The sequence below is a fragment of the Trichomycterus rosablanca genome, chromosome 7 (genome assembly GCF_030014385.1).
Source record: "Trichomycterus rosablanca isolate fTriRos1 chromosome 7, fTriRos1.hap1, whole genome shotgun sequence".
Taxonomy (NCBI): Eukaryota; Metazoa; Chordata; class Actinopteri; order Siluriformes; family Trichomycteridae; genus Trichomycterus; species Trichomycterus rosablanca.
In genome coordinates this window covers 16,822,871-16,836,595 of record NC_085994.1, presented here as the reverse complement: position 1 = coordinate 16,836,595, position 13,725 = coordinate 16,822,871, and the positions used below count along the sequence as shown (strand labels likewise).

Here is a 13,725-nt window from a genome sequence, read left to right as displayed (position 1 = left end):
GGCATGGAGTTAACTAATGACAAACAGTATTCTTCATCAATCTGCCTTCAACTGTCTCTTGCTGTTGCCAGATCAGCTTTGCAGGTTGGAACCTTGTCATTGACCATTTTCTTCAATTTCCACCAGAGATTTTCAAATGGATTGAGATCCGGACTATTTGTAGGCCATGCCATTGACATTATATGTTTTCTTGAAGGAAAGTTTTCACGTCCTTTGCCCTATGGCAAGATGCATTATCATCTTGAAAAATGAAGTCATCATCACCAAACATCCTTTCAACTGATGGAATAAGAAAAGCGTCCAAAATTTCAATGTGGACTTTGGCATTTATTGAAGACCATCTCCCCTGTGCCTTTACCCGACATGCAGGCCCATATCATCAACAACTGTGGAAATTAACATGTTTTCTTTAGGCAGTTATCTTCATAAATTTCATTGGACAGACACCAAACAAAAGTTCCAGCATCATCACCTTGCCCAATGCAGATTCGCGATTCATCACTGAAGATCACTTTTATCCAGTCACCCACAGTCCACGATTGCTTTTCTTTAGCCTACTTTAACCTTGTTCTTTTCTTTTTAGGTGTTAATGGTGGCTTTTGTTTGGCTTTTCTGTATGTAAATCCCATTTCTTTTAGGTGATTTCTTACAGTTCAGTCACAGACATTGACTCCACTTTCCGGCCACTTGTTTCTCATTTGTTTTGTTGTGCATTTTCTGTTTTCAAGACATATTGCTTTAAGTTTTCTATCTTGATGCTTTGATGTCTTACTTGGTCTACCAGTATGCTTCCCTTTTACAACCTTCCCATTTTGTTTGTACTTGGTCCAGATTTTAAACACAGCTTACTGGGAACAACCAACATCTTTTGCGACATTCCACAATGATTTATCTTCTTGAAGGAGTTTTATAATCCTCTCATTTGTTTCAACTGACATATCTTGTGTTGGAACCATGATTCATGACAATCTGCTTTGTGCAACAGCTCTCCGAGGTGTAAGCACTCTTTTTAAACTGAAGAATAATTAGCAAATCTAATCTGCTGCAAATGTTTTGTTTTTAAACTGCAAATTACAGAGTAATTCCATAATTTTTTCCTCAGATTTGAGTGATTCCATATTTTTTTCCTCTACTTGATCTAAAAAAAGCAATTGTGACTGACCACAACTATTATATTTGTTTCTTTTTTTTATTGTTTCTTAATGCCAGAAGGTTGACATTTTGAAAAATGATAGTTTTGTGGCATGTCTGTGATTTATTTTTTTTCTACAAAATTAAACAATTGACAGAACATCTTATATATATATATATATATATATATACAGTGCCTTGCAAAAGTATTCAGCCCCCTTGAACTTTTCAACCTTTTGCCACATTTCAGGCTTCAAACATAACGATATGAAATTGTAATTTTTTGTGAAGAATCAACAACAAGTGGGACACAATCGTGAAGTGGAACGAAATTTATTGGATATTGTAAACTTTTTTTAGAAATAAAAAACTAAAAAGTGGGGCGTGCAATATTATTCAGCCCCTTTACTTTCAGTGCAGCAAACTCACTCCAGAAGTTCAGTGAGGATCTCTGAATGATCCAATGTTGACCTAAATGACTGATGGTGATAAATAGAATCCACCTGTGTGTAATCAAGTCTCCGTATAAATGCACCTGCTCTGTGACAGTCTCAGAGTTCTGTTTAAAGCGCAGAGAGCATCATGAAGACCAAGGAACACACCAGGCAGGTCCGAGATACTGTTGTGGAGAAGTTTAAAGCCGGATTTGGATACAAAAAGATTTCCCAAGCTTTAAACATCTCAAGGAGCACTGTGCAAGCGATCATATTGAAATGGAAGGAGTATCAGACCACTGCAAATCTACCAAGACCCGGCCGTCCCTCTAAACTTTCAGCTCAAACAAGGAGAAGACTGATCAGAGATGCAGCCAAGAGGCCCATGATCACTCTGAATGAACTGCAGAGATCTACAGCTGAGGTGGGAGAATCTGTCCATAGGACACAATCAGTCGTACACTGCACAAATCTGGCCTTTATGGAAGAGTGGCAAGAAGAAAGCCATTTCTCAAAGATATCTATAAAAAGTCACCTGGGAGACACACCAAACATGTGGAAGAAGGTGCTCTGGTCAGATGAAACCAAAATCGAACTTTTTGGCCACAATGCAAAACGTTATGTTTGGCGTAAAAGCAACACAGCTCATCACCCTGAACACACCATCCCCACTGTCAAACATGGTGGTGGCAGCATCATGGTTTGGGCCTGCTTTTCTTCAGCAGGGACAGGGAAGATGGTTAAAATTGATGGGAAGATGGATGGAGCCAAATACAGGACCATTCTGGAAGAAAACCTGTTGCAGTCTGCAAAAGACCTGAGACTGGGACGGAGATTTATCTTCCAACAAGACAATGATCCAAAACATAAAGCAAAATCTACAATGGAATGGTTCACAAATAAACGTATCCAGGTGTTAGAATGGCCAAGTCAAAGTCCAGACCTGAATCCCATCGAGAATCTGTGGAAAGAGCTGAAAACTGCTGTTCACAAACGCTCTCCATCCAACCTCACTGAGCTCGAGCTGTTTTGCAGGGAAGAATGGGCAAAAATTTCTGTCTCTCGATGTGCAAAACTGATAGAGACATACCCCAAGCGACTTGCAGCTGTAATCGCAGCAAAAGGTGGCGCTACAAAGTATTAACGCAAGGGGGCTGAATAATATTGCACGCTCCACTTTTCAGTTTTTTATTTCTAAAAAAAGTTTAAAATATCCAATAAATTTCGTTCCACTTCACGATTGTGTCCCACTTGTTGTTGATTCTTCACAAAAAATTACAATTTCATATCGTTATGTTTGAAGCCTGAAATGTGGCAAAAGGTTGAAAAGTTCAAGGGGGCTGAATACTTTTGCAAGGCACTGTATATATATATATATATATAAATAATGTGGTGGCCCTGACCATTGAAGAACAGGATTAAAGCAGGCTAAAAAAGTATGTAGAGAAATAGATAGACTAGTCAGTAACTGTAGGACTACAAAGTGCTTCTATATGGTAAAAGTAAATTAGCTTAATAAATAGTAAGTGCAGTAAGATTTGGTAAAACATAGGATTTTAAAATAAAGATAATAAAACATAAAAATAGCATATTAAAGCTAAAGTGCAGTAATAATAGAGTGCAAAATTTAGAGCTTAATCATAGGCACAAGAAAAGAGAAAAGTTTTTAACCTGAATTTAAACATTTTTACATTTCGAGCACATCTAATATTGTCTGTAGGGATGTCCCTATCACGTTTTTTTGTTCCCGATACCGATCCCGATTATTAATTTTGATCCCGATCCGATAACGATTCTCAAACCGATACTTGTATTTTCTAGATATCGTCTAGATAAGAACTAGACAATACTGTTCACACAGTGCACACTTCAAGTACATTACAATTATTCAAATTAATCCAGTGTATATGTTTAACAACTAAATAGCTCTGCAGTGCTGAAGGGAAAAATGCTGCATCCAAGCTATTGCTAAATTTTCTTGTATTTTTACAAAATCAATCAAAATGAGTGAGATAATTACAGTTTTACTTTAAACTTTACATTCAAAGAAAATAAATGTTTAATGCAGTGATACACTAAAAATGAACAGAAACCTGTGTAGCAGCTTAACTTGAATATAAGAAAAAAAGTTATTTAAAAGCATTACAGTAAAACCTGAATACCAAAATAAAATGGAAAGGCTCTTTTGTTATGAAGGAAAGCCAGTTCTTAAAGTGCTTGCATTGTGACAGTGGTTTGATGGACGTTTGTACACGAAGTGAGTGTGTTTTGACCCTTTAGGCCTTTCATAGAACATGAAATAGCGTGCTTGACTCAACTGTCGGCTATTCGGTACCGTAACAGAAGAAGTTAATAAAGTGTTCTGCTCCCGACAATATTTGAATATACTGTGCATTTATTTCTTTATTAAAACGAGTGCATCACTACGTTGTTTTTTAAACCGGAGTGATCCTTAACTCACACACACTCTCACACATGAACGCAGATCTGCTGCCACCGCCTCGTGAAACGCTCACACTGCAGACGTTACACTTCACTGTTGGACTTGTTTTACTTTTCAATTTAAACTATTTCCACACAGCGGACATGCTGACGTAACACAAAAGATCGGGATTAAGGGGATTAAGATCGGGTTTAGTAAAGCCGATTCCGATCAATTAAAAAATGCCTTGATCGGCCCCGATCCCGATCTTTGAGATCGGATCGGGACATCCCTAATTGTCTGGCAGTCTATTTTTATATTTTATGATGTCTGTGTAGATGCCCAGTAGGCTGAAAGCACCACTAAGGGTCAAACACAGATCTCAGCAGTGGTGGGTCATCATAATAGACAATGTGCCACCCAAGCACCTTAATGTCACGAATGTTTTTAGAACTAAAGCCCTGTCTGTAATAAGACTGAGAACTGAAGCTTGGAGCAGTTTCTTTATTTATTTATTAAGGATTTTAACTTTGGTTACATTCATGACAGGACAGGTAATTACAGGTTACACAAGATTCATCAGTTCAAGTCTTTAATGTCAAACTCAGTCATGGACAACTTTGTATCTGCAATTCACCTCACTTGCATGTCTTTGGACTGTGGGAGGAAACCGGAGCTCCTGGAGGAGAACATGCAAACTACACAGAAAGGACCCGGACCGCTCCACCTGGGAATTGGACCCAGGACCTTCTTGCTGTGAGGTGACGGTGCTACCCACCGAGCCACCCTAGAGCAATTTTAAAAGTGAATGCGAATCTTTTGAACAAACGTACCAGGCCACCACTCTGTGACCGGACACGCTCCATCACAGGGGTAATAGCTCATGGAGTTCAGCCTTGTGGGAACCACGAGGAGACAAACGGCCTCTGCGGCACATGCAGATGTAAGGGATGGAGCACTTGCAGCACTTTATTTTGCTTCAGAAGTTAAAGAGTCCTTCCCTTAAACGACTTGCTTCCAGGGGCGGTCTGCTTTCTGTCTACACGGTCATTACACAGTCGGCCTAAAGCAGTTGTGAGTTGAATTACGAAGCTTACTTTCACCCAAAGAGCAAAAAGAGTTCAGCCTCATTGTCAGTCACAGCAATGCTGAAACAAAACGTCAACCATACAACCAGCCGTGGTGCCACAATGCCCTCTGGTGGTTGAAGTGAAGTGCAGCACGTACAGGCATTAAACCAACCGGTGATTCATGAGGTTTTAAAAGGTTGAATCGATACACACAGAGCCTGTGTGTCACACCCTGGAGACATGAGCAGAACCAACAGCCTTCTCAAGACAGGCTTTAATGCTTAAATCACAGGAAGCACTGATGGATTGGATCCAAACTGTCACAAACCCAGTCGGCAAGACATGAATTATATTAAATCCTAATCCAATCTAAAAGGCTGCATAGCAAGTGATGATGCATTTTTAAAATTACAATGATATTTCCATTTTAGTAGAACATTTCTAAGCAGCCTAAAGTATTTCAAATAAAGTGGGAGGCAATTCAATTAGCACATGCAAATCTCGTAGTAGTAAATTTGATCTGATCTGGCACTTCACTTAAAAAGTCAGTGTAGCAAATATATCCCATCAAGACGATGTATTTTTAATTAATTTACCAAACAAGTGTCTGTCTAAAACGTTTGTTTGGCTATAATCTTCCATTATCAAAGGCAGACGTGAAATGCCGCGTTTCTTTAAGTCTATTGCTTCTCTCCTCTAATCACTCTTTCTGCTGGGAGTCTTTTAGCCAGGCGTATATTAAAACGCATCCATCATTGCTGACAGCTCTTCTCCGACTTTGCACGGCTGTCCCCCCCGCTGCTGCTGCTTTCAGTTTCCACCTCAAAGCCCTCGAGTACACAGCTAAAGGGATGCAGTTAACAGAGCAGCCTCCTCCTCTCATTAAGCATTGGAGTTTCACCTTAAACTGAAGTTTAAACAATCAACCCCACATAAACTCTCGAGTGTCTCGCTTAATGTCAGGATAAAACAATCAAAATAAATAAATACAAACACAATTCCTATGAGACACAGTCTCAAACCTCTTCAAAGCTCTTCAAATCTAGCTTCGTGGAGCTAGGAGTGGCTCCCCATACACGATGCAGCTCTGTGGGGGAGCCTAATACTTGGAGGTGATAAGAAACAGCCTGTGATTGGACACGAGTCAGGGGGGACATGTGGTGAACAGGCTATCCTTGATCAGATTGGGGGTTGTGGAAGCAGCTTCAGATACAAAATCAGATTGATTTTTGGTAGCTAATTTCAGTTGATGCTGGTTTATTTATTTATTAGGATTTTAATGTCATGTTTAACACACTTTGGTTACATTAATGACAGGACAGGTAGTTGCAACTGGTTACACTGATTAAGTCTTTTCAATGTCAAACACAGTCATGGATAGTTTTGTATCTCCAATTCACCTCATCTGTATGTCTTTGGACTGTGGGAGTAAACCAGAGCACCCGGAAATAATCCACGCAGACACAGGGAGAACATGCAAACTCCACACAGAAAGGACCCAGACAACTCCAACTGGGAATCAAACCCAGGACCTTCTTTCTGTGAGGTGACGAGCCACCATGCCACCTTAATCAATGCTGATCAGCGCTTGGTAATGCAAAGCCACAGACTACACACAACTACAATTCGAGAACAACTGTGATCAGTGGATCAGTTCTCGTATTCTTTTAACCATCTTTAATCTACAGTTAAATCCCATTCAAATACAGTTCCAGCAAGACTTGAAGACTCAAAGCAATGTCCATAAAGTTAAGGTGTGGCTGGTTTAGTACAGGGGAACTCTGTGTGTCGTGTCTTGTCCCTTCTCAGACTGTTAGAGGGTACTCACCACAACAGTCGGTGAGCGCTTCTTACCATTACAGAGATACTTAGACAGTTATCTGGCCATAACAATTAGGCACTTAACAAAATCACTCAGGTCTTTATGGCCAGCCATATATGCTGCATTCAACACATATACTACACATAACTATCATCAGCCCAACATTTAAAATATTCCTGACTGTCACGTGCACAATTTTTAAGAAATAAGCACTGCTATGGACATTTTCAAGGTGTGGTCTTAATGTTCTGGCCCATCAGATGTAAACCATTAAGAAATCCATCATGTGTGACATCCTGATGAGAAATGACTCAACCTTCTTCATAATAGTTCTTATTACTTAGGCATGCATGCATTATTAAATGATCAATAAATCATCTGTTGAACATTTAATAGCTAGGATATGCCCAAAATATGCACCACTTTTAGTTTAAATAGCCTTAACTGTCATTAAAAATGGATGAAATCTCTGTTCCAAGATTAAGCAAATAGGCTTTATTATGAATATGGCTTTGTACTCCACGCATCAGCATATAAGAGTTTTATTCATTCACTATCACTCTTGACCTCTACTATTTGTCTTAATTTTCTACATTTTTAAAACATGCTCAGTTCCCCCTAAAGTGCTCACCTCATTGAAATTCACTTTGAGTTGTGTCTGGTTACTCGTAGTGGCCTGACGTAGTTTGCTCCTCCATGTCCTTCCAAAGAAACGATGCAGACTGTTGTCGAAGAGAGAGACCCGGAGTTCATACCTGCCTGACCTGTTTTCTTCAGCCTGTACATACACCAAGCACACAAGAACAGAATTTAATGCTTTTGTTATTTACAATTATTATAGGCACATTGATATCCTGTGTTCTAAACTTTAATAACTTTAGGTAAGTATAAGAAAATTACACAAAAGGCCCGAAGGTTACAAGAGAATCAAAATACATAAACAGTACATTATTCTAAGCACAGTAGTTAGTTACATTTACATTTTCGGCATTTAGCAGACGCTTTTATCCAAAGCGACTTACAGTTATGACTGAACACAATTTTTGAGCAATTGAGGGTTAATGCCTTGCTCAGGGGCCCAACAGTGGCAACTTGGCGGTTAGTTAGTTAGTTAGTTAGTGTTTAGTTTTTAACGCCATGTTTGCCCTTTGGGCCACGTCATGGCAGGAAAGGTTGTGATCTGTCTTTTATTTACTTATTTCATTTGACTTAGAGAAGTTATGTCTGTTGTCTATGTATGTTCGTTTATATGTGTTGCTTCAGTTTTGTTAATGAGTGTTGTTGCTTTTGTCTTGGTAAAGAGTTCTTTTATGGTTTTTGCTGATAAGATCTGTTGTCTTTCATGGTTATAGATGATACATTCCAGCATTAAATGTTTTATTGTAATCTGTGTTTGGCATGTTGCTCAATATGGGGCAGTTTCGCCTTTTATCAGGTACATGTGTGTTAATCTAGTATGTCCAATACGGCATCTTGTGTATACTGTCTGGTCCCAACGGTTTTCGAGGTAGGTCTTCATTTTTTCCCCAATAGTGGGATTAGCTTCGTACAATTTATCATTCTGGTGTGTGGTCCAGTCGTTTTCTAAGCACAGTAGTAACACTGATGATACAGGCACTGTAATCTGTGGCACCACTTCAAGAGTGTCTGCCACTGAAGCATGGATGGGGTTTAAAAACACCTTAATGTAAATGCAGTGCAGAGAACAAATTACCAGAGAAAATATCCAGTGTATCATTAAAAATACATACATTTAAATTTACATTTAAAAACTGGTATATTCTATTATGTTATTATTATATCAGTGTCACATCTAGCTAAACGTTCAAATAATCAAGAGCCCATCACTCAAAAAATATCTAAACATAAACAGTTGGACATAAACATAACAATTACCAACATATGGTAACAACTGTATGTTTGAGGTAAATGGTATACAAAGCTGTTGTAGGTAGAAGGTAGATGTTCATTCCTTCATTCATTCCTTTATTCCTTCATTCATTTATTGTCTTACTACCACTTCATCCTACTCAGGATTGCGGTGGGTACGGATCACTGGCCGAAAGGTAGAAAACATGCCAGACAGGTCCCAAGTCCATCACAGGGCACACACACAACCACACACACACACACTCACTCACGTTCACACAAACATTCACACCAAGGGGCAGTTGTTAATAGCTTCAATTAATCTGACTGCATGTCTGTATTGTGGAAGGAAACTGGAGCACCCTGAGGAAACTCACGCAGACACGGGGAGAACATGCAAACTCCACACAGAAAGGTTGAGTAGACCCGGACTACTTCACCTGGGAACAGTACAACCCACCGACCCACCTCAAAAGTACATGTCCTTAACATACCTTTATCTGAATGTAGAAAATTGTACGCATTTACCTGATCGATGTGAAATCCATCCAGTCGTTTGAACACAAGTTGAAAAGGCTGACTCGGTCCTTGTGCTAAACGGGATGTTTGATGAGGAGGCAGAATAAAGCGGTTTTCCTTGAAAATGTGTTTCCACTCCATCATTCTCACCGCTGGGGTCGTTTCTGCTTTCATTAGAATGAAGTGCACATTTCAGACAGTAATGAAAAGCAATGCATCTCCACTTTCAGGACCTAAATATAACATACAGTTACCATGAACATTTTGTCTGTTCATTTAATTTGTACTCTAGATAACACAAGGCAACAGTCACAGTGTTCCATACGGTCAACTTTATCAAGCTGTGTACTAACTTAAAAGAAGCTCTTTTAACCTATTAATGATTGGGCCAGTGATAGCTCAGTGGTTAAGGTACTGGACTAGTAAACAAAAGGTTGCCGGTTCAAGCCCCGCCACCAAGTTGCCACTGTTGGGTCCCTGAGCAAGGCCCTTAACCCTCAATTGCTCATTGTGTTCAGCTCATTGTGTAAGTCGCTTTGGATAAAAGCGTCTGCTAAATGCTGAAAATGTAAATGTAAATATTAAAGAACTAAAGAACTAAGAGGGAGGTATACGAGTTGGCCATGTAATTTATTTCTAAACCTTAATATGCAATGAGGGGAATTATCATTCTGCATTAAGGTTTAGAACACGTGCAAGTTATTCAACTCATCACTGCAAACTCTATGAAATGACTGGTTGGCTTCCACTTTCAGTACGACGGCAAGTACATTTTGTAATTTTTGTGTATAAAGCTATTATTGGTCAGCTCCCACCATACTTGTCTAAATTTTTATGATCAAACAAGACTGTGTATGACTTACGATCCAGTAGCTATATACAGTTGGAGGTTCCAGTAGTTTGGTCGTAATTTGGAAAGACAGCATTTAGTTACAGTGCACCTTTTGTATGGAACGATTTACAGAAACATTTAGAATTTAAGCAGTTTATTTCTTTGACTGAATTTAAAGTAAAAGTCACAAATTTTTATACATATGTTTGTTATTGTTAAATGTATACACGTGTATATATCCTATGTTGTTGATTGTGTAATTTTTATGTGATATGCTGCTGTCCTGGCCAGGGCTCACTTGTAAAAGAGATTTTTAATCTCAATGTGAATTCCCTGGTTAAATAAAGGTTAATAATAATAATAACAATTAACGAGTTTTGGGTTTTGGCCATTAGAACTTGGGGCGTCTATAGAATTGGAGAATTGTGGCTTAATATAAACAGTTGTCTATTGTAAAATTCAGTGTTTTTTGGCTACAACCCCAGTTCCTCATGATTTTTCAAGTATATACAACATGTTAAAATACAACTATTTGTCTAAATATTGTTTAAGTTAAAGTGTATAGAAAGGTGTTGGCCTGCGACCTACTGACCTATCTGTCAGGAGTGTATTTTGGCCTTGAAATAAGCGTTTTAGGGAAGCGCCGGAACCACCACGACCAAGACCAGACCGAAGCGGTAGGTGCAAGTAAATGAACAACAATGCAGGACATTTAATGTTGGACAAACAAAACAGATATTTTACGGCACCATTTCTGAAGTTTAAAAAAGCCGAAATTGTACGGAACACTGTGACCTCAAGTTTGTCAGTATTATTGAGAGAAAAAATAAAGAATTAAAATACGTTAAAGTGCTAAGGAATTAATTGAATTGTTAACATCCGTTGTCTTTAAAGCATATATATAAACATATTCTAAAATACTTTTTTTATATAGAGCGGTTTCTAATCTCAGGTTTTCACTCACGTTAGGTCGCGTCCCGAACCGCAAACTAATGTCCTAACACGTATACTTTAGTACTTACATCTGCATTGGCGTCTTCACCTTTTATACTCACTATTTAGTACACTTGTGCGTAATTTGAAACGCAACCCGATTTTCCTCAGCGGTTAGCAAAACTAGCTTTACAATTAAAAAAAATTCGCTCCATTATATTGGTGTGGTTATTGGTTAGTTCAGAATAAACGGACTGTACTCACATGAACACGGTCTTTTTGTATCAGCAAAGTCAGGAATTAAAATGTCGCTGAATAAAACATTGTGCTAACCAGTTTTCCATCCAGCAAACCACGCCATGTTGTTTACTTCCAACGCTTAGCAGCTGTAACCAAGGCGATCGGACCCGCGCGCTCCTTTCTTCCACTCTTATATACAAAAAGTGTGATAAAGGAGATGTCGCCATCTGTGGTGTGGTGGTGAAAGTACAATAAAAACAATTATAAATGAATTCATGTTCTCATCGACTCACTTTCTTATGCCAAGTTCACACTACACGACTTTCCAAGTCGTCAGGTCGCTGTACAGTTCACACTACACGACTGAATCTCTTGCACTCAGGAGTCTTTCAGTCAGTGTATATTTCACACTACACGACTGATCGGTGATAGGGGGTTTCACACTACACGATCCATCACCAACTGGAATCACAGGCGAGCTTCTCTGGTCTCCCTTTTTGTCTTTTTTTTTTTTTTTTTTTAAACACACGTGAGAAGTGACGAGGGGTTTAATGATACCACGTCCAAAAATGCACGTCAACAAGTAGCGAGAGATCAAAGCTGTTTGTGCGCTGGTGTGCAGCGTAAAATCAAGGAGGAAAATAAATGTATCTAAGTGGATTTGGCAACACGAACAGTATATGGCTTGTTCTGTAGTAAGTTGGAGGTTAATTAATAATTTTGCAATGCAGCGTGGGTACTATGTTTTGTAGAGGACGATCAAATCAGAAATACTGTAAAACTTGTGTGTGTTCCGGTGTATTCTGATATAAACTATATTAATTAAGCCCCTGTCCCAGTGTTTACAATCCTCTCCTGCGTTTCCCCTCACACAGTATCCTGCGTTCTCATTGGCTGTTCGACATGTCACTCATTCCCAGTCGCACATCTGAGATCAGATATCTGAAGTGCTAGAAAACTCAATCCAGTCGCCGAGCAGTCGGCGAGCCGGTCGGGTCGAGTTGTTGGATAGTTCACACTTAGCGATTGAGAGCCGAGTTTTGATCGCCAAGCGAACGCTGAGTTGCTCCCGACCCGGAAAATCAAGCGCCGACCAGTCGCCGAGCGAGAATCAGGGCAAAAATCGTGTAGTGTGAACTAGGCATTAACCACTTATCCAATTAGGGTCGTGGCGGGGGGATGGAGCCTATCCCAGCTTTTCAATGGGCGCAAGGCACACAGTAACACCCTGGATGGGGCGCCAGTCCATCACAGGGCAGACACACATACACACACATTCACAGTGTCTCCAGTTAACCTGACTGCATGTGTTTGGACTGTGGTAGGAAACATGGGGAGAACATGCAAACTCTGCACAGAAAGGACCCGGACCGCCCTGCCTGGGGATGAAACCCAGGATCTACTTGCTGTGAGGCAACATTTGGCCACAGAACCACCATGCCGACATTTAGAGTCTACTTGTAAAAATCACATTGACCAATTATTGAATTGCCAGTATATCACATTACCACAAGACATCAGAGCCCATCAGACTTTTGAAATACTTCTTTAATGTTCCATTTTAAAAATGCCTTTAGAGTTTATTACAGCTTATTTGAATCATTATGACCCAGTTGTGATAGTAACCAGTAAAAAGCCCTAATGACTTATTAACACAGACAATTACAGAACAACGTAAATCAACAGATTACAAAAATCTGTAAAGACTTAGTCTGAGTCGATAAGCTAATAGTCCAACAGTTTAAGAACAACATTTCAATGCAAAGTTTAAGGAATGTGGGGTTTTCACCATCTACAGATAATAACAATATTCAGAGAATCTGGAAGAATGTGTTTTCATATAGGACACGTTGTTACAATGCTATATGTCAAAAAAAAAAAAAAAAAAATTCCATACATATACATATATACATACTTGACATATAGCATTGTAATATCTATACTGTATATACTGTGTATATATACAGTACATATATACCAATCAGCCATAACATTAAAAGCACCTTGTTTCTACACACACTGTCCATTTTATCAGCTCCACTTACCATATAGAAGCACTTTGTAGTTCTACAATTACTGACTGTAGTCCATCTGTTTCTCTGCATGCTTTGTTAGCCCCCTTTCATGCTCAGGACTCTCCTAGGACCACTGCAGTAGGTATTATTTGGATGGTGGGTCATTCTCAGCACTGCAGTGACACTGACATGGTGGTGGTGTGTTAGTGTGTGTTGTGCTGGTATGAGTGGATAAGACACAGAAATGCTGATGGAGTTTTTAAACACTTCACTGTCACTGCTGGACTGAGAATAGTCCACCTACCAAAAATATCCAGCCAACTGCGCCCCGTGGGCAGCGTCCTGTGACCACTGATGAAGGTCTAGAAGATGACCAACTCAAACAGCAGCAATAGATGAGTGATCATCTCTGACTTCACATCTACAAGGTGGACCAAC

At 39.4% G+C, this 13,725-nt stretch overlaps 1 protein-coding gene across 6 annotated transcripts in view; it reads right to left on the bottom strand.

The window, feature by feature from the left end:
- Nucleotides 1-11,366, bottom strand: part of nphp4 (nephronophthisis 4) — a 298,208-nt gene extending 286,842 nt beyond the window's left edge. For all 6 annotated transcript variants that reach the window (XR_010013356.1, XM_062999062.1, XM_062999063.1 and 3 more), the window contains exons 1-3: nt 11,297-11,366; nt 9,277-9,500; nt 7,511-7,657 (exon numbers count right to left, since the gene is read on the bottom strand). Coding sequence is in view for 5 of the 6 variants with exons in the window: in XM_062999062.1 (XP_062855132.1) it covers nt 7,511-7,657; nt 9,277-9,441 (312 nt within the window). In the remaining variant the exon portion in view is untranslated. The remainder of the gene's footprint in view (nt 1-7,510; nt 7,658-9,276; nt 9,501-11,296) is intronic.
- Between the last annotated feature and the right edge of the window lie 2,359 nt (nt 11,367-13,725).